The 25,072-nt window shown below is 43.4% G+C and overlaps 9 protein-coding genes across 9 annotated transcripts; 7 read left to right on the top strand and 2 right to left on the bottom strand.

Moving 5' to 3' along the window:
* Positions 1–3,790: 3,790 nt before the first annotated feature.
* Positions 3,791–4,477, bottom strand: VTP01DRAFT_6311 (uncharacterized protein; the record flags this gene model as incomplete). The annotated part of the gene is made up of 1 exon (XM_069385199.1): positions 3,791–4,477. One exon carries the CDS (start codon positions 4,475–4,477, stop codon positions 3,791–3,793), a length of 687 nt encoding a protein of 228 aa, XP_069242684.1.
* Positions 4,478–5,130: 653 nt separating this feature from the next.
* On the top strand, positions 5,131–6,206 carry VTP01DRAFT_6310 (uncharacterized protein; the record flags this gene model as incomplete). Its single annotated transcript, XM_069385198.1, has 4 exons — positions 5,131–5,401; positions 5,455–5,560; positions 5,664–5,806; positions 5,875–6,206. The coding sequence occupies 4 exons, from the start codon at positions 5,131–5,133 to the stop codon at positions 6,204–6,206; spliced, it is 852 nt and encodes a 283-aa protein (XP_069242683.1).
* A 3,678-nt stretch (positions 6,207–9,884) lies between these two features.
* VTP01DRAFT_6309 (uncharacterized protein) lies at positions 9,885–11,606 on the top strand (the record flags this gene model as incomplete). The annotated part of the gene is made up of 7 exons (XM_069385196.1): positions 9,885–10,109; positions 10,168–10,435; positions 10,494–10,613; positions 10,677–10,986; positions 11,050–11,149; positions 11,210–11,344; positions 11,406–11,606. 7 exons carry the CDS (start codon positions 9,885–9,887, stop codon positions 11,604–11,606), a joined length of 1,359 nt encoding a protein of 452 aa, XP_069242682.1.
* An 888-nt stretch (positions 11,607–12,494) lies between these two features.
* VTP01DRAFT_6308 (uncharacterized protein) lies at positions 12,495–16,280 on the top strand (the record flags this gene model as incomplete). The annotated part of the gene is made up of 8 exons (XM_069385195.1): positions 12,495–13,962; positions 14,031–14,115; positions 14,181–14,227; positions 14,295–14,302; positions 14,383–14,734; positions 14,801–15,056; positions 15,114–15,970; positions 16,057–16,280. The coding sequence occupies 8 exons, from the start codon at positions 12,495–12,497 to the stop codon at positions 16,278–16,280; spliced, it is 3,297 nt and encodes a 1,098-aa protein (XP_069242681.1).
* A 701-nt stretch (positions 16,281–16,981) lies between these two features.
* Positions 16,982–17,714, top strand: VTP01DRAFT_6307 (uncharacterized protein; the record flags this gene model as incomplete). The annotated part of the gene is made up of 4 exons (XM_069385194.1): positions 16,982–17,136; positions 17,203–17,296; positions 17,364–17,475; positions 17,545–17,714. The coding sequence occupies 4 exons, from the start codon at positions 16,982–16,984 to the stop codon at positions 17,712–17,714; spliced, it is 531 nt and encodes a 176-aa protein (XP_069242680.1).
* Positions 17,715–18,409: 695 nt separating this feature from the next.
* Positions 18,410–19,160, top strand: VTP01DRAFT_6306 (uncharacterized protein; the record flags this gene model as incomplete). Its single annotated transcript, XM_069385193.1, has 4 exons — positions 18,410–18,472; positions 18,536–18,621; positions 18,673–18,791; positions 18,859–19,160. 4 exons carry the CDS (start codon positions 18,410–18,412, stop codon positions 19,158–19,160), a joined length of 570 nt encoding a protein of 189 aa, XP_069242679.1.
* Positions 19,161–19,948: 788 nt separating this feature from the next.
* VTP01DRAFT_6305 (uncharacterized protein) lies at positions 19,949–21,304 on the bottom strand (the record flags this gene model as incomplete). The annotated part of the gene is made up of 6 exons (XM_069385192.1): positions 19,949–20,056; positions 20,124–20,236; positions 20,292–20,546; positions 20,610–20,861; positions 20,944–21,130; positions 21,194–21,304. The coding sequence occupies 6 exons, from the start codon at positions 21,302–21,304 to the stop codon at positions 19,949–19,951; spliced, it is 1,026 nt and encodes a 341-aa protein (XP_069242678.1).
* Positions 21,305–22,709: 1,405 nt separating this feature from the next.
* VTP01DRAFT_6304 (uncharacterized protein) lies at positions 22,710–23,365 on the top strand (the record flags this gene model as incomplete). The annotated part of the gene is made up of 3 exons (XM_069385191.1): positions 22,710–22,793; positions 22,859–23,165; positions 23,238–23,365. The coding sequence occupies 3 exons, from the start codon at positions 22,710–22,712 to the stop codon at positions 23,363–23,365; spliced, it is 519 nt and encodes a 172-aa protein (XP_069242677.1).
* Positions 23,366–23,894: 529 nt separating this feature from the next.
* On the top strand, positions 23,895–24,485 carry VTP01DRAFT_6303 (uncharacterized protein; the record flags this gene model as incomplete). The annotated part of the gene is made up of 2 exons (XM_069385190.1): positions 23,895–23,937; positions 23,998–24,485. 2 exons carry the CDS (start codon positions 23,895–23,897, stop codon positions 24,483–24,485), a joined length of 531 nt encoding a protein of 176 aa, XP_069242676.1.
* Between the last annotated feature and the right edge of the window lie 587 nt (positions 24,486–25,072).

The raw sequence follows: 25,072 nt of genomic DNA, 5'->3' as shown, positions 1-25,072 counted from the left end.
ACAAGGTCACTTTTTTGTATACAAGTTTTTTTGCATGTAGTGGGACTCTGGTCGTTCAACCTCTGTCAAAAAGGCACACATCATAATCCTCGTTAACCCCGATGCCACACCGCATGACTTGCTCTGTTTTGCCAAGTATGTAGTCTTAAACAAGTTACTTATAGACTTCAGCTCCTTCAAATATTTATCATACCCTAAGAGAATTTTCTCCACGTCGTATCATGACATGAAAGAATGGGTTTGGAATTTATATTATTCAATAGGAAGTATATATCTTTGAAAAGTTTCACTAACCACGCTATGGTCATTCATTTCTAATCTTTTCATTGTTTATTTATAGTGGGCATCTCTAGTTTATCACCTGCCACAGACCTGTATACAAGGGCTCTTAAGTGAATAACTAGCTGTATTGGAGTGGCCATTCTCTGCATTGGACTCGTGTTTGGAAACGTCGTTAGTCATCCGTGAGAAGTATAAAAAGAGCTCAGTTCTTGAGGGGCGTGCCGTTTAGGACTAGACTGGTTATCATTTGGTAAGGCAACCTTTAAAAAAATGATAAATCGAAAAGTAACATCACTCATCAAAATCTGCTTATTTCAGTGCGTTCCCAGGCTTTTTCGCTTCGTTTCCGCGTTTTCCTGCTTTCTGCCCTCCTCCCGGATCTTTTCCGCTTGGTTGTCTGCTGGTTTTCCCTGCTGCCGATTTTTATACCAAGTATTACACTTTTTCCAAAAATTAATGTCGCTGCAATTTGTCGTTTTGGTGTATAAATGTATTATAAAATTTCACAAAATGCGACATTACTTTTGGGAAAAAGTGTATACCGCCGTCCACCTGGATGGGGTGATTCCGCAGTTCTCTCTTGACGATGTATACTTTGGCCAAGCTTTCTATTTACATCCTCAGAATAGGTTTTGAATACTGACTATTTTTCGCCTTGCCATGCATCCTCCAATGTGCAAATATTCTCCTTCGTAACGTAAATGTATTTTTGTCTACTTCGTATATATAATCATTTTCAATTAACAGTAGCTTCTTCTGCCCCAAAGCAAACAAATAGGGGAAAAGTGTAACCGCCTGCCTTCGTCCCTTTTCTTCAACTGGTATCGTTTTTAAAAGATAAGTTGCTGTAATTGGGAGGATCAAATGATATAGCCGTAATCTATTCATAATCACCAAAAGGGATATAGATACATGCATTACCGTCATCAAAATACTACTCGCAATGACTTTACGAGTCTTCGCCAAGGTGCAAAGTTTGGACGAAGGGCACCAGAAGCTAGGACAGCAGTTTAGTTCCGCGGATTGCGATACTCTAATCGTGTACTCCTACTAAAATTCGCGCTTTGATAGAGTAAAAGAGGTTCAACAGCCTTTGTTGCACTCGACCACAATAAGCGAAGAGCTACATGAGTAATACAAACATTAGCTGAGCTTCGCAATGTGGAGTACGGGAACTGCTCGTCGGATATTTTCAAGGATCATTTTTACAACCTGCCTGGACGGAGAATAAACGAGTAAGATCTCTTAAAAATGTATCTGCTTGCATGCAACATATCTGCAAGTGTAACTGGCGTCAGGCTCCGCACCTCCCAAAGAATATCCCTCATGGTGCTCTTGGTTTCTATTTTCGATTCCTAGATTGCCATGAGAGTTCACTCAAGGCAGTTATTCTGCCTCAGGTGATGCATCGTAAACATCAATCGCTGAACCTTGTGATCGAAGTCCAGAACCCCGCTCGGCCGTTTAAAGTACTGTTTTATATATTCAGTCTGATCCGGGAGGAGATAAGTTCAAGTTGCATAGCAGGAGTTTACATAAATTCTGGGAACTGATTCGAGTAGACTGCGTCCTTCATCCACAACGGAGCATTTCAGCAGAAGGCAAGACTGCAAGAATATATGAATTTAGTTGCTCATTACGGATAATTGCTATATTTCTCCAACAGCAGGATATGTTTTTGGAAGTGCGCCACTGTAGTGAAGTTTGACAAATAGGGCAAAATAGCCGAAAGCAGTCAAACCTAGAGGGCTGGAAGGCGTTGGGTCGACATAAAGCTATTGGAATATGATAGCTTTCGCATGCATGCACCATCTTCCACGGCTTAGATGAGCAGAATGGCTCCTCCCGGAAAACTGCGTCGTATACAATAATCTAGAAGTCGTGGATGCTTCCTTTTCCTTTTCCTTGAACCCCAACATCTACATATATCCTTCCTGAAGGTTTCGTGCAAATGATTTCGGGTTACTGTTGAGGCGCGCGGTCTGCTACCGAGCTTCTGGATATGTGGATATTTAGACTTTAGAGTTTGTTCGCAGATTGGTTTTTTGACCTCTCCGGTTGACAGATAGACTCGAATGATAGAGATTCAATAAAGTGAAGATGCATGAGAATGCTCCTCTTACAATTCACGAAATAGAGGAGTCGTGGGTGTGACATTATACCAGTCCATCCACGACCACCATTCCCTCAGCCGTTCTGGCATGAGGTCATCAACTGTGGTCCATGTCGTCCGGAACCCTGAAATCTTCATTTATGATGGATGGATGGATTCGTATTTGGGGTGGCAAACTGGGCCACTCCCTGGCATACTCTAAATATGAGTATTCGGAAGAGTCTCGTATACCACATTGCTGCTCGCCTTTTTCCCCTTATGAAGCTTATTACCACAGATGTTCCGCCCTTTATTTTCGCACGGTTATTGCCCCCACTTTGTCTCCCCGCAGGAAGTATAGAAAGGGAGCATGGGGAGAATTCGCCAGTTTTTCTTGAGAGCAGGGGATGATTACGACATTATTCTGTGTCACGAGTTAACAAGCCTGAACCCATATCCACTCGCATCTTGTGAAGCAGTTCAGCACTCGAGATAATAGAATGCCAAATTTCCATTTCGGAAGACGTGGAAATTCAAATTTTGCTTACATACACGTAACGGAGCGTGTTTCGAAAAATAAAAATTATGGGGGTGGGTTGTAAGTGCAAAGGGCACAAATATGGCTACGATTTGCAATTTATCATATGTATTTGTGGTCGCTCAGTGCTCGTTCCATTGTTTCCATTGCGTTCCTAAGCAAGTGTTCTCGGCCCGGGACGGATGTGGATGGCTTGTGGTATTTTTTGTTTATTTTTCTCTTTTTTTATATACGGTTGCTCAGGGCAACTGCTGTGCAACTTTTACCCTTTCTGTTTTACGACACTGAAACTGGGGGAGACAGTTTAGCGTTGAACCTGTGAGGGAGATCGCCGAAATACACCGTGTCACAGTGCTTGGGCCCATACAATACTGATAGCTGTACTGAGTGGAGTTTGGGCAAAAAAAAAAGGAAAGTGAGCTGATAGTTTGCGGTAGTACAAGCTGCATGCGCTCTTTCTCTAGTGCGTTTCTGGAGGAATTGTCCCTTTGGGGAACAACGGGGAAACACAAAACTCCACATCGGAGCGGACCGATGAAAGTGCTGATAATGTAATCTTTTAATTGTACAAGCACGTAATCCTTTTCTACCTTGCGATTTAAGTCCGAAAATCGAACCAAAAATAAAGCGAAACGTTTTCTTTGCAGCATAATATGTAAAGACCAGATTGTATTTTGTTGTATGCATATGTACAGAGAGGGGGGTTACTATGACTAAGGGATCGCTATATATATGAATATGGTAGAGAAACGGTGTTTGTTCTGTTTGCTAGTAAAAGAAGAGAAGAAGATGCAGAGATAAAAAAAGAATGAATGACAGTTAAGATCAGATCAATGAATGATTGGGATGTGGTAGTAGCAACCGAGAAGCTTGAATGTTTAAAAGGGAATTATGGAATGAATGGAGGGAAGAGCCTTGTCGGAAGTGGCCGTGATGGGCGGGAGAATGCGGGCTTGCGGAGGTCGTTCCATCAAATCCAACAAGCTTGTGTTGTTGAATGAAGCCGGTCGGGCAAAGACTGGATCAAACTGCTTGCATTCCATTGGGGCTAGTTTGATAATGTTGCAAGACATCATCTTGGGAGATCCCATAGGCGACAAGAGGCGAGGAGTCATAGTGGGAGAGTTGCCAGGAGTAAACAGGAACTCGGTTTCCGAATCAGAGTGGTGATGGTCCGCAGCTGACAGCGCAGGGGAGGGCGGAGCAGAATGCATAGGCGTAGTAGTCGGTGTAGTGTTTGCACTGCTGGCGATGGAAGCTGCAGCTGCAGCTCGGACTCTCTTGGCTGTCTTCTGGTTCTTACGTTCACGTCGTTTGTTGGGCGAAGTGTGGATTCGCACATGTCGAGTCAATTCGTCTGACCGTGAGAAACGCTTTTCGCATCCAGGGAATGTGCATTGATGAGGTTTTTCGCCAGTGTGAGTACGGATGTGGCGGGTTTGATGTTCTAGTCGGTAAAAGGACTTGGGGCACATAGGACATTTGTAAGGTCTTGGAATGTTGGCCTTATCGACGGCAGCTATAGCGCGCTTGTTTGGAGTTGGTGCAGATTGGACGGGGGCCATAGTGGAAAGAGAAAGTAGGTTGGATGCGGCTTGATATTCCATGTGGAGGAAGAGGGGTTGGAAAATAACTGGGAGTAAGAAAAGTAATAAAGTGGGGTTGGAGGAAAATGTCGACTTTTTATATGATTGACAGTGAAACCCCCTATCTGTTGCCATCGCGATCAGGATCCGACCGATTCTGAGACCGAAAAAAAAAAAAAAAAAAAAAAAAAAAAAAAAAAAAAGACTGAACCCCCCACATCCTGTTTTCCCCGCCGGGCTGACATATCAACCCTAGAAAAATTCCCGCTTGTAATCACATTCATCGGGGAAAGGACAAGTTGACAAATGCGATTTGCGTCTGTGCATCACGCAGTCGATTTCTCATTTGTACCCCCCATATGGAAACATGCTCAAACCAAGACGACCTACGGCGATCACCCAGATCATGTGAAAACAGAACCTTGCTTGCGTGCTATGCCATGCCATGCATGCTATCCTTATCCCACCATCCCATTACCCGAATGCTAATCTATCTTTATCTCTCTGCGGCATTGTTGGGTTCGTTCCCTTAACCTTTGATGCCTTTCCCATAACGGTGGCTTAGCCCGATTTATGCACGCGCAGCTGGCTGCCTCTCGACACTAACACTATACCACGATCCACAACGACCAATGGCAGCTGCTACAACCACAACAACAGCGCGCAATTTTGAGATCTTTAGCAGAATACAACCGCATGAATACATGAGGCGGTTTCTGGAGCAAGGCGTCCGACCCGATGGTCGATTACTTGAAAGATTTCGCAAAACACTAATCACGAGTGGTACGATCTCTACAGCCGACGCCAGCTCAATGGTACGACTCGGGGGAACAACTGTTGTTTGTGGCATAAAGGCAGAGGTGTGTGAGCCGCACGTGGAACGGCCAGAGGAGGGGTATTTGGGTACGTATTCGGAAAGTCTATAACTAGCCATTGGGATATTCACGAGATATTAGTGCCCAATGTTGAACTATCTCCCATGTGCTCTCCAAAGTTCAGGCCTGGACCACCTTCTGAAAAAGCTCAAGCAGTTTCCGAATTCATACATCAAATCTTTAACAAGTAAGGCGGTTCTATTGATATCAACTACTTGCCGTTTTTTCCTGCCCAGAGCTTATCTGACCACCTCATCCGCACTTATCTCTCTTTCGTGGATTCTATCTAGATCCGATATCTTTCCATACAAATCACTCTGCATTGAACCTGGCAAGGCAGTTTGGGTGCTCTACGCTGATATCGTATGCTTAAATTACGACGGCAACGTTCTAGACGCCAGTCTGCTTGCCCTGATCACTGCATTATCCAAACGTAGGCACATCAACTGATGATCCTTGATATGCACAACTATTTGCTGACGCAGGGCCAAAAAATTATAGTTTCTATTCCAGAAGCGCAGGTCTCGCCCACGATGATGGTTGAAGCTACTGCATCCAACAAGAAACCAATTACCATATCGCGATTGCCCATCGCCTCCACTTTCTGCATTTTCCATCAACCGCATGCATTGCTGTCTGACCCAAATGACACGGAGGAAACCCTGAGCAAGGAGACGATGACCATTGTAATGGATACGACGGGGCACGTGTACCGTGTATACAAAAATGGAGGCAACAGCATCGGGCCTGAAGTGCTGAAAACGTGCTTCGAGCGAGCGGAACAGCGGACACAGGAAATGACTGAACTTATTCTGCAGACGACCTCCCTGTAAACCATGATGTTACCCCGCATTATCTTATCCGCATATGATAAAACATAAAAAAGAAAACCAAACTATAGTAAAAAATTGACATGCCACTTGGTGCCACTTCCGAGATTTTCTGGTGGCAAGATAATTACAGAAAGTCTACTTAAAGCATTTCTCCCATCACGCCACAAGAAGGAAAAAAATAAAATAATTACAATAGCGATTTCGGAGAGATCACATCGGGTGCTTCAGGGAAGTTGTTCCCCCCCCCCCCGCATTTTAGTAAAATAAATCACCGAAACAAAAAAATTTACTGTTTGATTTTGCACCGATGGAGTTATCCAGGGACATACTTGCAGAGTCCAATAAACCCAGCAATACAAGGCGAGCAGCATACAGCCGAATACAGCGCAAGATGCACTTCCTGCATGCGCTGATGGTCAAAATATTCTCCGGATAACCTGGTTTGGGGCCTGCGTGCAGCGATGGAGTGAATATATAATGTAATCACGCGATACATGTCCCAGTATGGCGGTAGCGTCGGAAACAGAGTTCATCCTCAGTGTCGCCGGCAATAGTAGACATGACCATGTATTTACATTAGAGTGTGTATAAATGTGGACTCTTTTCCATTTCACGGTCAAAACCGATTCATCATCGTGTTATCAGAATTCCATGTTATCAATATCCCGATCACACACTGGGCCAGATAAAGGATCCACATTGTAAAATATATCGCGATTAATCATAATCAGTAACGCATTCAAAGTTGTCTAAGCGCTCGTAATTGAGCTAACTATTCTCTCTTGGCTTCGACAATTAGGAGAGGTCTACTTGGATAGATAACCACCTATCTGTGGAAATCAGTTGGACCCTGAAAAACCGGGATATTCCGTGGAGAAAAGTTTTTTCCCGCGCCTTCCCAGCACGAGTGCCTCCCCCCCCCAAATACGACCTTCCCCACTGACCCTGTTTTGGTTTCTTTGTCAGCAACGCAGTCTTCTATCTGAAGGCTTTTCAAAGATTATTAATTGTCATGTCTATCTTTCTTAAAGATTTTGATACTGAGACGGACGAGCAGCCAGTGCAGCCTGCAACATGTCTAGCAGAGATAGCCAGGTAGACGGGCGGAAAATGTATCGTAGCAAGTGGGGAGTTGGCTTCAGTCGGCCGCGGATGAAGCTGACCCCCACATTTTATCGCTTCCCGATCAGCTCTAATTTTTCTCTTCTTTTTTAGCAAATGCGGAGGTTTCATGTCCTTTGAGTAAGCACAGGCAAGGGCCGTTCGACCCTTCTCTTTATTGACAGCGAACGCCAATAATTTCTACCCGAAGCATACTTTCCTCACTCATTAGTCCTTACTTTCATTATTCCAGGGCGTCAAACAATCTACGTTGTCATATATACGTAAAGGTCATTTTGTGACAGGGAGGTTCTGCTCTGGTATTGAATGCTTAGCTATAAACAGAACTGAGGACGCCGAGTGTACCGTATCTAATAAACAAAACCAATTGATGCATAGCAAGCCGCTGTCAATTCCAGGGAAAATGGCAGACAAGAAAGCTTTCTGATTGGGCAATCCGCACTTGCGGATGTTGTGCTGATTCTCGCTCGGGAGATGGGCTCTTGATAACCGCAAGTGTAGAGTAAAAGTTTTAGCCTCCAACATCGTCTTGGCAAGTTTTCATGTCTACCTACGTCAATACACCGGAACGTAACCACAATCTTTCTATTGCCGCGCTTTCTCTTGCTACTAGCGGGCTGCAGTGAATGTGCATAGGTGTTCCTGTGCTATGTCAGGGTCTGTCCTTGTTGGCTATAATTTTGAGCAAGATAACTGCGGGAAGAGCTGGAAAATCGGCTCATGTCGCAAAAAGGAAATTCCTGGCCTTTATCGACGTCCCTTAAAAGCAGGCACCATCTTCAAGATGAAATCATCATTCTCTGGAGTATTTGTGCTGTATTTTATTGTCTCGAAGGGCTTAAATACCAATTGCGAGGACCTGCTCACGTGTCCTGAGTGAGTCGAACATAATATACATGAATAAACCGGACGAAATCTGCAGGCCCCAGGGCAAAGCCAAGAAATTTGGCCGAGCGATTCTAGAGACATCAATCATTATCTTTGATCGTTCAGGATTCATTTTCAATAGTTACTTACTCGCCGACGTGAAAAAAAAGAAGCCGCAAAGGGCAAAGGAACGCTGAAAAACCGGCGGGACGTGCTGTAAAGATCAACACGAGTAAGCAAAAGAAGACTTTTGAAAAGTAGTACTTGCAATCATATACATACCAAAACGGCAATCGCAAACAATCAGTAGTCAGGAGAACCTCTTTACCAACATCAATCAAACTTCTCCGGACGAGAAGCAAGCTTTCTGGACAACGATCATTCTTTTTCGGACAACTATCTACTGGTTTTGAAGTTCGTTATCACCTTCATCAACAGTCTTACAGGATTGGGACAATACTTTACAATGATGCTTACTGTTCCTCTATAGAATTATTTCCTAATAATTGGTGTTGAATTATTGTGTTCATTAGCACGGTGATAATCATGTCAGAGTGCATAGAAGTATCCCGAATGTCCTGAGGATATCAAGTTAATGGTAGGTCATTGGATGCCGAAAAGTAACGCAAAAATGTCAGAGCTTTGAACAAAGGAATAGAAAAGAAATATCTATCCCTACACAGTGCAGGCTGCCAGTTATACTAGCTTTTTTCGTCTCAACTTTGAAGTAATGGGAATCAAAGGTTACATGCCTTCACTAGAAGGAACAACAGCTATTCACGACATGCTTCGATGAACGAACTTCTTCGAACACGGAGAATATCGTTCATTCTTATCAACTTCTGCTGTCTCTCTTTATCGGTTTGCTGCGGCAAATAGTCGCCGAACCTTATTTTCTGAGCGACTTGCAGGGGACTGAAGGTAATCAGGAGGCTGAATCTATTTCATCTTGGCCATGCCCACATCCCTCTATTGGGATTTATCATTTTATGACCATCGTTAGCTCGATCGATTAAGGAATTTCCAAATACTCTTTACGATGGTTCCTTCAACCACAGGGTATCGCTCCTTCCTCAGATTACAATTGGTAACATTTATAGCCGGTTGCTGCTAAGTAGCTTCGAGCTGTTAGTATTAAAAGGTAGGGACATCAACTATCTCTAGAGCATGCCAGTTTATATTAATCGGGTCACGACAATATGGAAAGCTATCTTGTAGCATTCTCGCACGTGTACATCGATAGCGACATGCTTTTAAAATATCCAAGCGTGCGAGTATTACCCGACTTTGCATGAGAACTGACAATCAGAGGAATATTCATGACATTCATTTCTTAATCGCTATTTACATCTCGACAGAAAAGTTTGCTCTATTTCTAACGTAAACTTGTAGTCAATAATCTTTGTACGCAGCACGCATTGATCGCGTCTCTGGTATTTCACGTCAGGAATGCCTCCATTGTATGCGCTACTGCCAGAGCTCAGACGTTACTCAACGTTACTCAATTTTTTCGTGCCGAAATGGTTCATCTAGCTCGTGCGCCACCATTGCATTGAGTCGTGGCTGGCTAGCGTTGAAGATTGAAGATGAAATGTGGCGTGCATTGTCTGTGAACCAAAGGGAAAAGCATATGCCTGCATCACCCTCATTTTGCGCGTTTCTCTCTCCGTTCCCATTTTTCCTCCTCATATGACAGATAGCTCGCCGCAGCCTTCAGAAAGCAGTAGCAGCGAAAGCAGGAAAAATAGCAGAGGGCGACCAGCCTCAATCGTCATCGAGACCCTGGGCGCCAAGACTTCAGAGACCGAGGACGGATTGCGCAAGATCAACCAGTACTTACTCAAGAAGGAGATTGGTCGCGGTGCGTTTGGCGTCGTTCACCTCGGTGTAGACACAAATACCGGCATCGAATATGTACGCACTCAAGCTACAAAAACCCAAAGTCTGCATATATCTAACCGCTGTGCTATAGGCTATCAAAGAGTTCAGCAAGTCTCGTCTTCGACGCAAAGAACAGTCGGCCATGCTGAGGAGACCCAGCCCTAGGGGTCGTGGTCGAGGAGGAATTGCCGGTTTAGGCGTAGGACGATCGAATGCACTTGGAAGCAATCCAGCTTCCAGCGGCAATCCTGTCGATCTCGTACGCGGAGAAGTTGCTATCTTGAAAAAGCTTAACCATCCTCACGTCGTTAAACTTTACGAAGTATTGGATGATCCCAACGATGACCCATTATATATGGGTAAGTTTCACTGTTAGGCAATATTGAACAATGTTTATTTACGTTACATGTGCGATAGTTTTCGAAATGGCCCACAAAGGCGTCTTGATGAATATTGACATGAACGAACCTGCAAAACCATACTCCAACGATGAAGCCCGGCATTATTTCCGAGAGATCATTCTGGGTATCGAATACTGTACGTTGCTCATCTCCTCGTTCATAAAGGTTGAACAACTTGCACTAATGATGCTACTGCTAGTACATAATAACGAAATTGTCCATCGAGACATTAAGCCTGATAATCTGTTATTATCTAACGATGATGTACTGAAGATTGTGGATTTTGGCGTCTCGGAGATGTTCCACAAAGGCGACGATGGTATGCTGAAGTCAGCAGGCAGTCCTGCGTTCAATGCACCGGAATTATGTGCTGCGCATCACGGCAAAGTATCCGGAAAAGCTGCTGATATCTGGTCTATGGGTATCACTCTATATTGCTTGATATACGGCAAACCTCCATTTATGAGTCACAATTTGATAGAACTTATGGATCAAATCCGTAGCGAACCGTAAGTGCTCGTGTTATGCGAAATAAGGAAAAAGATCGCTAAAACATGCGTTCCATTTCACAGCATAGACTATGGCAGCGAGATTGATCCTGACTTGCACGACCTGTTCGACAGAATATTAGAGAGAGATCCAGATAAACGGATAACCATGCAGGAACTAAGAGTAGGAATTATGGAAGATAAAACTGTAATCGTATATGCTTACATAGCTTCTATTTTCCAGGAGCACCCATGGGTTACCAACCATGGCAAACAGCCATTAATATCCGAAGAGGAAAATTGCGAGATGGTTGTCACCGAAGTCACCGAAGAAGATATCAACAATGCTATTTCAAGTATTGCCAGTATATTCACCATTGTAAGTAGCGTGTAAATTTTAAGCAGATATTATGCGTTGCATTAATTCAATGGTGATATAGATGAAAGCAGTAACAAAGTTCAAGCGGCACTCGAGATCAATGTCTCAGCATTCCTTGACCAAGATCATGGAAGAAGCAAAACGCCAAGATGCGATGAAAGAACTAGAAAACAACGTATTAACAAATCACGACAGCGAAATCGAACAACGAGATATCACTGCAAGGACAGAATCCTTGCATTTATCTCCAGGGCAGCATTAAGTCACCTTGATAGAAATATTTATACAGCATCATTGTCGGCATCGTTGCATTTAATGCTATATAATGGAAATAAGAGGAAACAAGGATCTTCATGACTGTGTGTTTTTGACTGCTTTTGTGCAAAGGAATAATACGCAAACTTCCTCATCCTATATTTCGTTTCTTCTCCCTTTTCCAGATTTCCCGCTGTCATACTCGCCTTCTGTGACAACGAATGCCGGTTGACCAAGAACGTCGGATCACAAACTTCTCCATACATAATTTCATGGATTCGGTGGATGTCCCGATCGCCTCTTTTTTTGCGAGAAATACCATTTTATAACATTTTTTGATTGAAGTTTCGCTGGGATCTGCATACCGACAATGTCGGTCGAGAATGCAGAAGGAGCACAGTCATCCATCCAATAGAAAAAAGGAAATCAATGCATTTGGGAGCGTGCGATCTCCATTCTCAGCAATATTACTTTTATGCATTGCTTGTGTTCTGTGATTATATGTTAGGTGCGTGGGAGGTCCCCGTGACTTCGGGAATGCTTTCGCGTTAAGTAACATCTATGATTGCTCAACAGTTGAATACCAGCAGTGTGCTAACGTCTTTATTTCTTCGATGTCCTTCCTTCTTACTCTATTATTTCCTATGCTCCTGATTGTATTCCTACCTTTGTATTTTAACTCTGTCAATTCCTTTATATTATAAAAATAACATCTTGATCGTTTGCTCCCATAGCGGGTTTCATCTGCGGGGCTCATGCCTGGAAAATCATATGCAATCTGGGGCACAATGCCCGTTGGGTCGTTCAGGGCAAATTGATCTTTCAGGTTCTGGCTTCTCCTCCACCTCCTGGTCGATCTTGACATCATCACTCCAAGAAAAATTGCGCGCTAGCAATGCCTAAAAGCTCGTCTTCAACTCCTAGAAATGCTGCAACAGTTGAAAACCGCAAGTCTGGCTGGAAGGGCATACAGCTCCGTCAGAAACCTGCAAGTCGTCCAACATCAGTCTCGTCGCAAGAATCGCGGCAATCTGCTGTAACAACCGGCTCCGTAGAGAATGTTAACTCGAAGCAAGTGCAAGGAGAGATACCGCCTGTGCCGCCGCTACCGGAAACATCGAAACCGCAAAAGGACGAGGCTGGTAGCGGAGCGTCCACACCAAAGGCAGGAACACGATCTAGGGCATCATCGATGGCTGCAAGTGAAGTCTTTGAGGATGCATACGACGACTCTGTCCCTCCAGCCTTTGATACGCCTAATCAATCTGAAGAAGCCACCAATGAAATAGCGACTACCAGCATGTCAATGATCTACAGTGCATTGCAGGATACTGCTAGCATCGCGGAGGACGACTTTTTGGATGATGAAGATGTAATGCCTGTTGATTATCCACCAGCAAGGGCAACTCGAGAGAATCAGCAGAGGAAAAGGAAAAATTTACGTGGATGGCGATCCAGCAGCGATGTAACTGCTGAAATCAATGCATTAGAAATAGCAGCACATCCTCCAACACCAGAACAGTATACTCCCAGCTTTGTTCCTCCACATGAATTGCTAAGTAATGAAGACCGTGCCGAGGAGAAAAAATCTCCCGTGCAAGAAAGTCAAGCAAAGGAAAACAAGCCTTTCGATAAGAATAATGAGAGCATCGGTGATAACATGGCATCGAAGCAAGGCAAAAAAGAAGAAACAGTAGACGAACCAAGTACTCCTCCTTCTCCTCCTCTCGCCAGTGATGCGGGCACAGAAACTCGCAATACATCGACAAATCCAACGGAGCAGGAGAATGCAGCGGCGATCTCTCCAACTCTTCCGCCTGAATCAACTACAAAGCTTCAAGAGAAGGAAGACATGTCTCCAGAGCAAGCAACGGAGAAAGCTGCAAAGATGGAAGAGTCTGAGCCATCCCCTGCTGTTTCTATGACAACATCCAGTACGGGAAGTCAAGCAGAACCTACAATGTCAACGCCAAAAGAAACAGTAGCGACAAGCTTAGCACATGCAAAAGTTACCAAAACGGAGACCGAACCTGCTATGATCCCTGTTATGAAGGATGGCGAGGACGACACTGATGAAAAGACCACGCACAGTACATCTGTATCTGACGAACCCAACCGCTTAGGAGCTATATTGCCAGCCATCGAGAATTCTGTTAGAGAAATCGAAAATGACACCATATTACGATCGAGAGTAGATCCACAAGACGCCTTAGAAAAAGCAAGACGTAGCGGTGAATACGAATATCCAATTGAAGACCCAATTGATGTGGACATGTTTAAAGATAACGAGATTGCAGTGCAATCTGTTAACGTGAAAAATATACCCGTAAATAATCTGAGCCCTCGCGAACAGGAAGAAGCTGGTAAGGGCATACATTCGAGAGCATTTTTATAATCACGGCAGACGTAACAAACTCATATCTTGATTTAGATGAGCCTGTTAGGGAAGGCATGCGATTACTTTTCGATAACAAGTTCATGAAAGCCAAGGCGGTTTTCCAGCAAAAGTCGAGCATGCAAGTATACGAGAGAGGGATGGGGTCTTATGCACATTTGCAACTCTAACAATATTTGCAAACAGCGATCCACTGTATGCCCTCGGCCTGGGTGCCATGGCATTTATTAAAGGTATATATCCATTAGCTTAACGAAATTGCAATACCAAAGTTACTGACCTATGGTCTTTGGCATGTAGCATTGATGGTATGCATAATCTTCTGACAGGTGGAGATCTGCGGCATCATCTGACAAGAGAGCACTTATTTTCGTGTGCTTTGCATTAGACTTACAATCAAAATGATGTCGAAACAGCCATGAATGCCCTTGCAACCACGTACACAATTTCAAAAGCTCAAATTGATTCAGCTTCCGTGAAGCGGTCATTCAAGGATACATTCTCCCAATACTTTTCTTCACTCGTTTCTACGAACGCCACCGGCCTTCCTCCATCCATGTCTTCTCCAACCCGACCGTCTCACAGCAATGGTCTCAATGGTAATCCGCCCAAGTACATGCCTAATGGTGTCCTCAGAGCACATGTTATCAAAGCTGAATGCTGTCTATTAATGGGTCTGTTGCAAATAACCAAGGAAAATGTGATGGGCTATGTAAAGTGCGGCTTGAACTTGCGAAGAGGTAACATAGAATGTCAAACAACAGTAATCATTTAACGATAGCTCATACCTTCTCTGTTTTGAACAGCGTACAATAGCTACACAGTCGCCTGGCAAGAGTATAAGAAGATGGGGCAGGATTATACAAGGTACATGGATCGGGACACAGTGTCTGCGATCCAGTTCGGCATCGGTTCAGTCCATCTCATTTTATCATCACTGCCTCCAAAAATTCTAAAAGTATTCTCAACGTTGGGCTGGAAGAGCGATAAGCAGCTTGGATTCGCTTTGCTCAAACTCTGCCTCGAAGGCAAAGGAGTCCGTGCGCCTCTGGCGTCTTTAATGTAAGCAGCAAATACGTCAACTTGATCGCATAGATTATCTAACCGGATAAAAAATAGACTTCTTTCTTACTATTCCATCCTTACATCGTTTGCCCCTCAACTTTACGGAAAAGAACTTGTGGCCCCGGCAGTCGAGTGTTTGCTTGAGGCACAAAAGAGCCATCCTGGATCTTGCTTCTTTTTATACTTTGCTGCCCGTATAGCACGAGTTACCAAGAATCTGCCGTTATCTACGCAATCATTTTCGTTTGCAGTGGATTCTAGTCGGGGCGAATGGGCGGAAGTACCCATGAGACAAATGGCCCTTTACGAAACTGGCTGGAACCACGCATTACAGCTCGACTGGGAAAGTGCGGCGGCATGCTTTGAGGAACTGAGCAAGGAAAAGTACTGGTCTCCTGCATTTTGCAAATACTTTGTCGGCGCTTGCGGCGAGATGCTGGGAGACCGCACGAGAGGAATACTTGCATTCGCCGAAGTACCGCAGATGGCCAAAGACCAGGCGTCCAAGAGCTACATTGATTCCTTTGTACTCAAGAAGGTGGACTTTTTCCAAAAGAGTGGATACCAAGATATGGATCTCATGCTGCCAGGCCTAGAATTACTGCTTGTTTGGAATGCCTTTGCACAAATGGAAGAAGGTGCACTCGAAAAATGTCTTGCTCTTGTCCAAGAGACCTTGGACCTTATTTACGAACGAGAGAAAATGGAGTACAATATTCGATTACAAGAATTGGCACCTAGCACGTCGCCACCTAATTATTACGACCAGAGAGCTATTCTGCTGCTGACCAAGGCATCCATTCTTAATGCTCTTGAACGACATAGCGAAAGCATCGCCCATCTTAACTGGATCATGGATCATAAGGATAGCATAGAATCGGAGACCTGGGTGGTGCCATTGGCGTATTGGGGTAAGTCGTACACAGGAGGGGTAGCAAAACTAGTCATAAACTAAGTACATGCTGGGTCTTTTTGTCACCCGCTTACACGCATGTAGAAGCGGGGCTCACAAGCTGGGGCTTAGGTAACTATGCTAAGAGCCGAAAGTTGTGGCAACAAGCTCTTGCTTGTTCAAAATACGATTTTGAGTATCGCATGGCGGTCCGACTTAGTGTAGCGCTCAACAAGTGCGATGAAGTCGGAGTCAAACACGTGGAGCAGAAAGAAATCAAGGGACCATCGACGAATGGACGCAAGCGAATGCCTATCGTCCAATCCTAAGAAGACAACATAAAGATTTATAATAAATGATAATAGTCATGTTGAATCCACTTTGATTTCGTTTTCACCTCAATGAATTTGCATTCAGGAGTATGCAAACGATGGAAAAGGGGTCGGTATTCGTTGGCGGGTATCAGGACCCGGCAAAAGTAGTAAAGCAAAGCAAGGAGTGCTTTATAACAATACGAAAATAATTCCACGGTAGGAGCATGCCTGAAATGTCAAAACGGAGGATGCAAACGCGGCCTGGACCTGTCAAAAGAAACGTTATGCTTTCGAGACTATACAATGAATCATAGTAATTTATATACATGGCAGCGTCGCAGCTGCAGCAGATCTTGCAAATTTAGAAAACTGTAAAGAAGATTGCTCTTACCCCTTTCAGACGGGGAGTAGGCAAACAAAAAGTCAGCGGATAATGCCTTCTCGATCATCCGTTATTATTATTGTTATTATTATTATTATTTCTTCGCTATTCCCTTTTATCTGTATCTATATATAGCGAGAGGTACTATCATACATTTTCTTGCTTTTTCCTTCCTTTTTTCTGTCTCCTTCAATTTTCTGGTTGAATAAACCACCACTTCCATTCCTTTACTTTCGCTGCAAATCCCAATTATTCCTCAGCAATCGTCTCTTGATACCTCACTGTTTACGCTTATTGCTATTATCCGTCCCTGTGCTTTGCGTCTATTTGGTCAATGAGGTCGTTTCTCGGTGTCTTGATAACATCAATTGTATTTTTCATCGCTGATGCGTTTGCGCAACGATACACATACCAAGGTGTTGCTACGATGATGGAATATGATGGTTTCCACAATGCTTCGCTTGTGAAACGAGCCGGACGTGGCACATGGTACATTGCATTCATGCAAACTAACGACGGATAATGTTAATTAAGTAAACCGTCCATATTTATCAGGTACAATGGCAACGATTTGAAGAACGCAGCTTGCTACGATCGCAATGGCTATCCTGAGTACGATGCAACAATTCATGATATGATTGGTGCCATGGTAAACGAGACTATCATCTTCATGCATGTCAACATTGGACTTACATAAATTTCAACCGGCGTCATAGGCAATGGATACTTTTGAGGAGTGCTATAAATGCGTCGAAATAAGGAATAACAACAACAAGAAGCTCAAGATTACTGTCATGATCGTAGACAAGTGCGCAGCTTGCCAAGTGGGTCGGTAATATCCAGTCAATCAATTCCGGGGCTTTTTTTTTATCTGAAACATAAATTTTGAATTTTCAGGGAAAGCAATTGATCTAACGCCCAGCGCATTCAGCATGATTGCTCCTCACGGCAGCTTGGATATTGGTGTTTTGGATATTAGCTGGAAACCGGTACCATGCAAGAAGATGAAGAAGAGGCCGCATGTTCCCAAAAAGCATGGAAAACACGAAAAGAAAAAGCACCACTAGACTTGCAGAAAAAGGCAAGCATTGTGTGACAGTTGATGCTTAAGTACATCCTGGCTTTGTGGCCAATATTATGATCTCGGCCTTGTTTCATCTTTCTTGTTTTTCACTGTCATGATTTTTTTCTTTTCTTTTATTTTGCATTGTAGGATGGTATATCAACGATATTCAAATGGATCTGTTTTGAACCAAAATACAGGATTTTTTACTCGAAGTTTTCGTCTGCATTTGCATATTATAACGAGCTGGAATTGAACTTTGACCATATGTCTTTTACACCCTATTCTTCCAACAAAGTTCGCGGATAACAAGTATCCGAAATATGAAGCCGATCTTCACGCCTTCAATGCTACAAAATATACACTTGGATAGATCTAAATCACCGCTTAAGATAAATGTCATACATCTAAGCCTATGCGACCGAGATCCTCGTCTGCTGTGTCAAAAACGCCCAAATGGAAGCTTGCTTCGACTTCGGAAGGAAGGTACTGATCGTGATGCAGATGCTAATGCTGTTGTACAGGCTAAAAGAGAGAGTTTAGAGAGTGACGCTCTCCTGGCTTTTAACCCAGCGCTCGCGGCACCGTAAAGCTGTTTTGATTCCCATACGGAGTTTAAAAATGGTCGCCTGATGTGCTTTTTTTGCAAAGCAATCGGAGATTCAGGTCACGATCCCTTTATTCTGCAACACTGTACAAATGTCATCGATCGAAGACAACGAGCTACCCAAGGCCAACATCACGCGTGTCTTGAAAAACTCAGTATGATTTGGACCTAGCTTTGATCTAGTTTTTGGCTCCTAAATGGTTGATCGTTTTGCATAGCTTCCGGCTGGTACCGCATTGCAAAAGGAAGCAAAGATTGCGGTTAGCAAAGCCGCTACGGTTTTTATCAATTATTTAAGCACTGTGTAAGCTTATGGAATTTAATTAGAGGAAGTATATTCTAAGCCTTTCTGTAGTGCAAATGATACAGCTAAAAGTGCAAATCATAAGACGATCAGTGCCGCAGACGTGATAAGAGCTCTGGAAATCCTGGAGTTTGATCATTTGATCGAGCCTCTCAAAGAATCATTTGCAGGTAGGTTATAATGTAGTTTTTTCTTCAAAAGCTATTGCGCTCGTCATTATTGACAATTGGACACAAGCATACCAGCAATTGCAGACAGACAAACGACAACAACGTAAGCGCATGAAAAAGGGAGAGGATGGTGCGGATGAACAGCCCGCAGGCGAGGAATCAGCAAATGCATACGATGATGAGAACAGATCATCGAAAAGGAGTCTGGATGATGATGACTCTGACCAGCAGATAAAAAGACGAAGAGAAGATGATCAAGCCGAAGCTGAGGAAGATGAAACTGCTGAAGTCGAGGAAGAAGTCTCGAAAACAGTGGATACTACAACTCAATCAGAGACTGAAAAAGACACGCCTGCCGAAAGCCAATAATCCTTTTGTTTCCAACTTTTCACCATCCTCATCCACTCTGTTCTCATTTCTACTACCTTACGACTTGCTTAGCAATGAATATATTTGCACTGCCGATTGTAATATATCTTACGCCGACATTTTAAGGATAGTCAGCAGATATTACGAAAGAAATGGCTGCTATTCAATGTGACTGGGATGCTTTGGAAACAAAATAATGTGACCATATTGGACGCTCAATACAACATTTACTTTGTAAAGGCAGAGTGCGTTACAAGGGTCAGGAGAACATATTATTAAAAGCATGTAATAAATGCACATATGCGCAGTTAAGACTGATAAGGATAGGCAGATTGAGAAAAACTGTAACATCGAGCGTGGGGATAAACGGCTTGAGCAAACAAAAATATACGGTCTACAAGGAAAGTAAGACATACAGCAGTTGCCGCTCCCGTCGCCCTTGCTTAAGTGAGGTAGATCTGACAATCAATACAACTCTCCTGCAAGCATACGTCACAGAGAAATTGTTGGTTATGTTAAACAGCAAGTTATCCTTTTCGAATACGCTCTTGATTTTAGTACTTATTGTTAGATGAAGTTCGACACCCATCCTCTCTCCATGAAACAGCACTAATAGTAGCTACAAGAAAACAGTAAAGATAAGTAACGTGGCTCCAAAGATGTATACAACTTGAAGATATTCGATAAATGAGAGTTGTTTTCCGTATAATAGCTAGAGGTACTGTATTTCCGAAAAATAAAGTCGCGTTTTGCAGATGCATTTGGCGGACTTGCGAAGCTAAGCATCATTAGTTGATCCACGACAAATCATGCTTGAACCATTCTTCAAATTTAAATTGTTTTGCTTCAGATGCATTAAGTAAACGGGTATAGTTAAGAGTCCTGCTTGCGGCATTCTAATCGGCAGGAAAGGCAGAGCAGTTTGGCATCAATACGTTACGTTCGTAAATCGAAGGTACTTACTTCTTCCCATGAGCCTGGACCAGTGTTGTTATATTCAGCATAGAATACGTTCGAGTAGTCGCCATGAGTAGTGGAGTACCAGGAGCCCCAACCTTCGGCCTTGACGTGGTCATCTGGAAACCTGTTAGAACACTACGAGGTAAGTTAATCTCCCAGCGTTCTTATTACCAATAAACGAGTTCATGTAAACGACTTTTGCGTGGTCGCGCCAAGGACGACCAAGATCACATTGACGGGTAAGGTCAACACCGTTAGTGTTCCAGTCACGAACAATGCGGCATTCATTGAAAATCATGGCCGACAGGATAGCTTCGCTATCATCAATCCATTGTCGCTTTTGTGCAGTAACATGACTGGGACCATTGGAAGCGATAGTGCAATGATCAAAGTAAGACGATGCATTGCCGAATATAAAATCAACAGCTGCAAACAACCATGTTAGGCTAGAAAGCATGTCCAGAAGTATTGAGAAATGTTTGCATTTACCTCCAGCAATGTAGCAGTCCTTGAAGTATTGGCGACCAACCGAAGTGCGGTTGCCGACAAAGAGCGTATCCTGGTAACCTGTAAAGAGACATTGGTCGAAAACTACCTTGTCCGAGTTTACTGTAACGGCTACAGCCTGAGAACCATTGAAGCTAAGACCCCATGTCTGGTTAAAATTGATATTATATGCCTTGAAACCTTCGTTGTTCACAATCAAAGCAGATGTATCTTCGTCGCTTGCACCAGGTGTGGCTAAATTTGGTATATATACTTAGCAATAGGTTCCACATTGCGTGTATTCACGAAGATTAATACAGTAACAGTATACCCTTACCAGTGCTCTCATTCCAAGCAATGGTAACTAAGTTATCGGCATAGGTGGTGGCCTTTCCATGAGTTTTTCCACGCAGAATGACAGGGCCTGGTCTATCCACTATCAATTGCTCATTGTAGACACCGGCATCTATCTCGATTTCCCATGTTTCAGAGTTGTTTGGAAGAGATTTGATCGCTTCTTTAATCTAGATATGATATCAGCCTTTTTGCATTCTAGCACATGCTATATCATGTTTAGGAGCACGAACTGTTTTGTAGTGACCGTCGCCATGCTGGCTGACTTTGACTTTGCGAATGATGGCAGCTGTAACTATCCAAGCACAGCCTAGTAATAGGAGAAGCACAGTCTTGGCTAGCATAATAATCTGCTTTGTTTCTGGAGGCAAACAGATCTTGCCAAGCTTATTTATATGAAATCTGAAGATACTTCAACTGTGGCACCATGTTTTAAGCACGCTTGATAAGTTGAAGACTTTGTGCCTATGATACGTAGAGATATTCGCCGCTTTTGCAAAAAATCCGACATATTTTCCCCGCACCATTCATCTTGGCGTGAAAGCATTCCATGCTGGGAAAATAGATTTGTTATTCCCACGCACTTATATGCAAATGCATCTTTCTTTTTTCCTTAAGCACTTGTTACCATTGTATCACGCTGTGACATACACCATTCATTTGCTTTGAACTCACACTTCGATTCGGATATCTCCGTGTTGGATATAAGAGCTGTTGTTCTGGAGGTACGCAAAGCTGGAAACGTTTAAAATCGAGGCCCTATAATAGCGCTTGAAACAGCCGCATATACGATTAGGGATTATAAAAATAGAGCACTTAGGGGATATAGATACCTAAATGCTAGATAGTAGTAGGCATTGAGGATTATTCCATATGGTATGAAAGAGCTTTAGGCCATACATACTCAGGGTCAATTATTCAAATTGCCTTGCCGCTTGCTTGCATTTAGATTCAACTAGAACGCTATGTAGTAATGGTTGCTCGGATGAAAAATTATAGGAGCTGCATGAAGGTAGGCGAACATGCACATATGTATGCATATTGTTCAAGTGTCAAGCCATGATAAAGGAATAGTTACTAGTATTTATAGAAATCGAGGAGGAGCCTTCATAATTTAAAAAGTGCACTTGAAAAGTTCTTCTATACACTGCATATGTCTGCTTCTGTTCGTCGATAAAAAACCAGAAAGCATAGTGAAATGGGGCACAAATTTTCTATTATGTACGAACAGCATATAGTTTATAACCGTGTGCGAACGAATAGACACTAAGAACAGATAACACCTTGGCATCATTAGGTCCCCACAATCCATTAAACCTTAGTTTGCAGTTTTCTTTCATATGGTGAATGTACGGCCCGGGTCAGTAACAATCAGAATTTGATGTTAATTATTATGACTTGTCTTTAACAGATTATTATTCCCATTCTTGACCCATATTTCTACGCTGCTGAGACACCTTGTTGGTGCTTGTTGCCTCAACGTAGATTTTGCAAAGCTGGTCCATAAGTCACTTGAGCAAATCCTCTGGTATTTTGTGCTTATTAGAATTTCCTGACGATGCAAGTTCTAATTCGGCACCAGTGTTAAATAGTGTCTTGGATAGCGTAGAACCATAACGCACAATTGTAGATGGTGCCCCTCCGTTGGTCCCCGCAAATCTGATCGAGACGGAGTGAAATTCAGCCGTTCATTTTTTTTCGGTCCCTGTTGAATGGATATAATTCTCCCTCTTTCACAAAATACATACCATGTTGCGTACAACCTTTACAACTCTTAGCCGAGCAACCAAGCCAGCACAACGCACTCTTGGTGTACGATTCTACCACGAGAAGGTGAGCAAGACTAAGAATTACACGAGCTGCATGCACGACAGTGGAGACTAAAACACGGCTTCCAGGTACTCGACCATTACGAGCGACCTCGCAATGTCGGTTCATTTGCCAAGAACGAAGAAAACGTTGGAACTGGCCTTGTTGGAGCACCTGCATGCGGTGATGTTATGAAGCTTCAAATCAAGGTGGACGAGGAAACCGGCAAGATCGTCGATGTCAAGTTCAAGACTTTTGGCTGCGGTTCGGCCATTGCTTCCAGCAGCTACATGACAGAACGTGTCCGAGGAATGACTCTTGAGCAGGCTGGCCAGATCAAGAACACAGAAATAGCAAAGGAGCTGTGCCTCCCACCGGTTAAGTTGCATTGTTCAAGTAAGGGCCCGCTTAAAGCAACTTCATTTGAAGCATGACTTCGCCAAAAACTAACATTACTTTTCTTTACAGTGTTGGCGGAAGATGCAATCAAGTCAGCTATCAAGGATTACAAGAGCAAGCGTGCTCAGAAGTCTACACAGACTATGGCTCCTGCTGACTCTACACCGAACACGCCCCAGCAACAGGCTGCGGCCTAAAAAGATAGCACATTTACTTAAGCCTGTAATTACCCCTTTACCAAAATACATATGCCGAGCCAAATGATAATTATATGATTGTTACACATGATACTGTAAGCGAGTGATCACGGAAAAAGTAGAATGTGAGCGAAAAGGAAGGAGATGAAGAGTGATACCAGCCGCGGGAATAGAGATGTTGGCTGGGGAACCTATGAAAATTCGAGCATATTTCCTTATTTAAATCGGATATGCAATGGAAAAAGAAAAGTATTGAATAAGACTACGGTTGTAGTTTGCAGGTCAAATCTGTAACCTTTGGCTGTTGAAAGTTTGTTCAGATATGACACTTTATCATCATGCGCAGTTAGTTTCATCGGAAATGAACGGCAATGCTGAAAAAGGCAACTTTTTGGGTCGCCGGATTCAACTTTTTCAAGCTGTGATTGGTAGATACCCATTGACAAGCGGATTTCCCTCCCCCCGCTATTTTTTCTTGTCTTATCTGGCACTCTTCCCTTCCTTGTTTTGTTCGGCCCTGTTTGTTACCATGGAACCTACCGTCTGTTCACGCAGCCCTGAAGCACTATTATGTAAGGACTATGGATTCTGGTGAAGTGGTTGGAGAAGCGTAAACTTACTGGAACGTAAAGCTTTTACGACAAGCACTGCAACATCTGTGTTGCCTTGCTCGCAAAAGCCAAAAAGACAGTTTATACACTCAAATAGCATCGCCGAACGATGTCTTCCGCCTTTGGAGGAATTCATTTCCAATATCTTCAAACGCTCGCAACTATCACCCTGCATCTGTCTTGTTTCCCTAATATATCTACAACGCCTTAAATCCAGTTTACCGCGTCATGCTCGCGGTGACCTTGATACTCCTTACCGATTATTCCTTGCAGCAATTCTGACCGCATCGAAATTTATGTCCGAGGCTGGATCCGCCCTAACCAGCCAAGCTGTTGCTGCCATGACCAACTACGTCTACACAGCAAAGGATGTCAATCTTATGGAACGCAGCTTCTTAGGTCTCATCAAGTACGACCTTTTTGTGAACGTGGAAGCCATCAAGGAATATTTGGCCATGCACGGCAAGTTACTTGAAATGGATCTGATCGAAGATGTTCTGGACCAATAGTCACCATATCAGTCCTCAACAAACAACACACACACACATATATATATATACGCCTTTCCTTGCCTGCCTCCCCCTGTAATTCTGGGCTATCTCTGTAGATACGCTTTAGTTTTGCTTTTTTGTTTTCTTTTTACCCATGATCTCACCCATTTAATTGTACATAAAATACTCTATAACACTGTTTTCGATATTTTGTAGTCATTCTACGTGATATCTACGCATGCAAGAGGAGGAGAAAACGAGATGATCGCCGCATTCATTTTCCCACAGAGCACACAAAATGCGGTAGCTGAGACTCGCACGTTTTGGTTACGATTTCCACGCAGCAGAGTATATAATACTATGCCAACATCATCTGCTGCGTATATTTTTTTCAGAGGTACAGTTGGGATGAGACAACGAAGAGGAGACATAGAGTTCTCGGTCAATATCATGCTCCGCATTGAATATGTAAAACACTCTGAGCCTAGTCTCCCATGCTCATCCTCGATCTCTGGCGCGAATGGTCGGTTGGACTGCGCCATGGTTTGCCGGGAGTTGTGGAGCTCGATAGCATTCGCGATACAAACTGGAGTACAGAAGCCAAA

This window comes from Rhizomucor pusillus (genome assembly GCF_041956525.1).
Source record: "Rhizomucor pusillus strain CBS 183.67 unplaced genomic scaffold VTP01scaffold_3, whole genome shotgun sequence".
In the NCBI taxonomy this organism is placed as follows: Eukaryota; Fungi; Mucoromycota; class Mucoromycetes; order Mucorales; family Lichtheimiaceae; genus Rhizomucor; species Rhizomucor pusillus.
The sequence above is the reverse complement of the archived record's forward strand: the minus strand, read 5'-3'. Positions and strand labels throughout refer to the sequence as shown.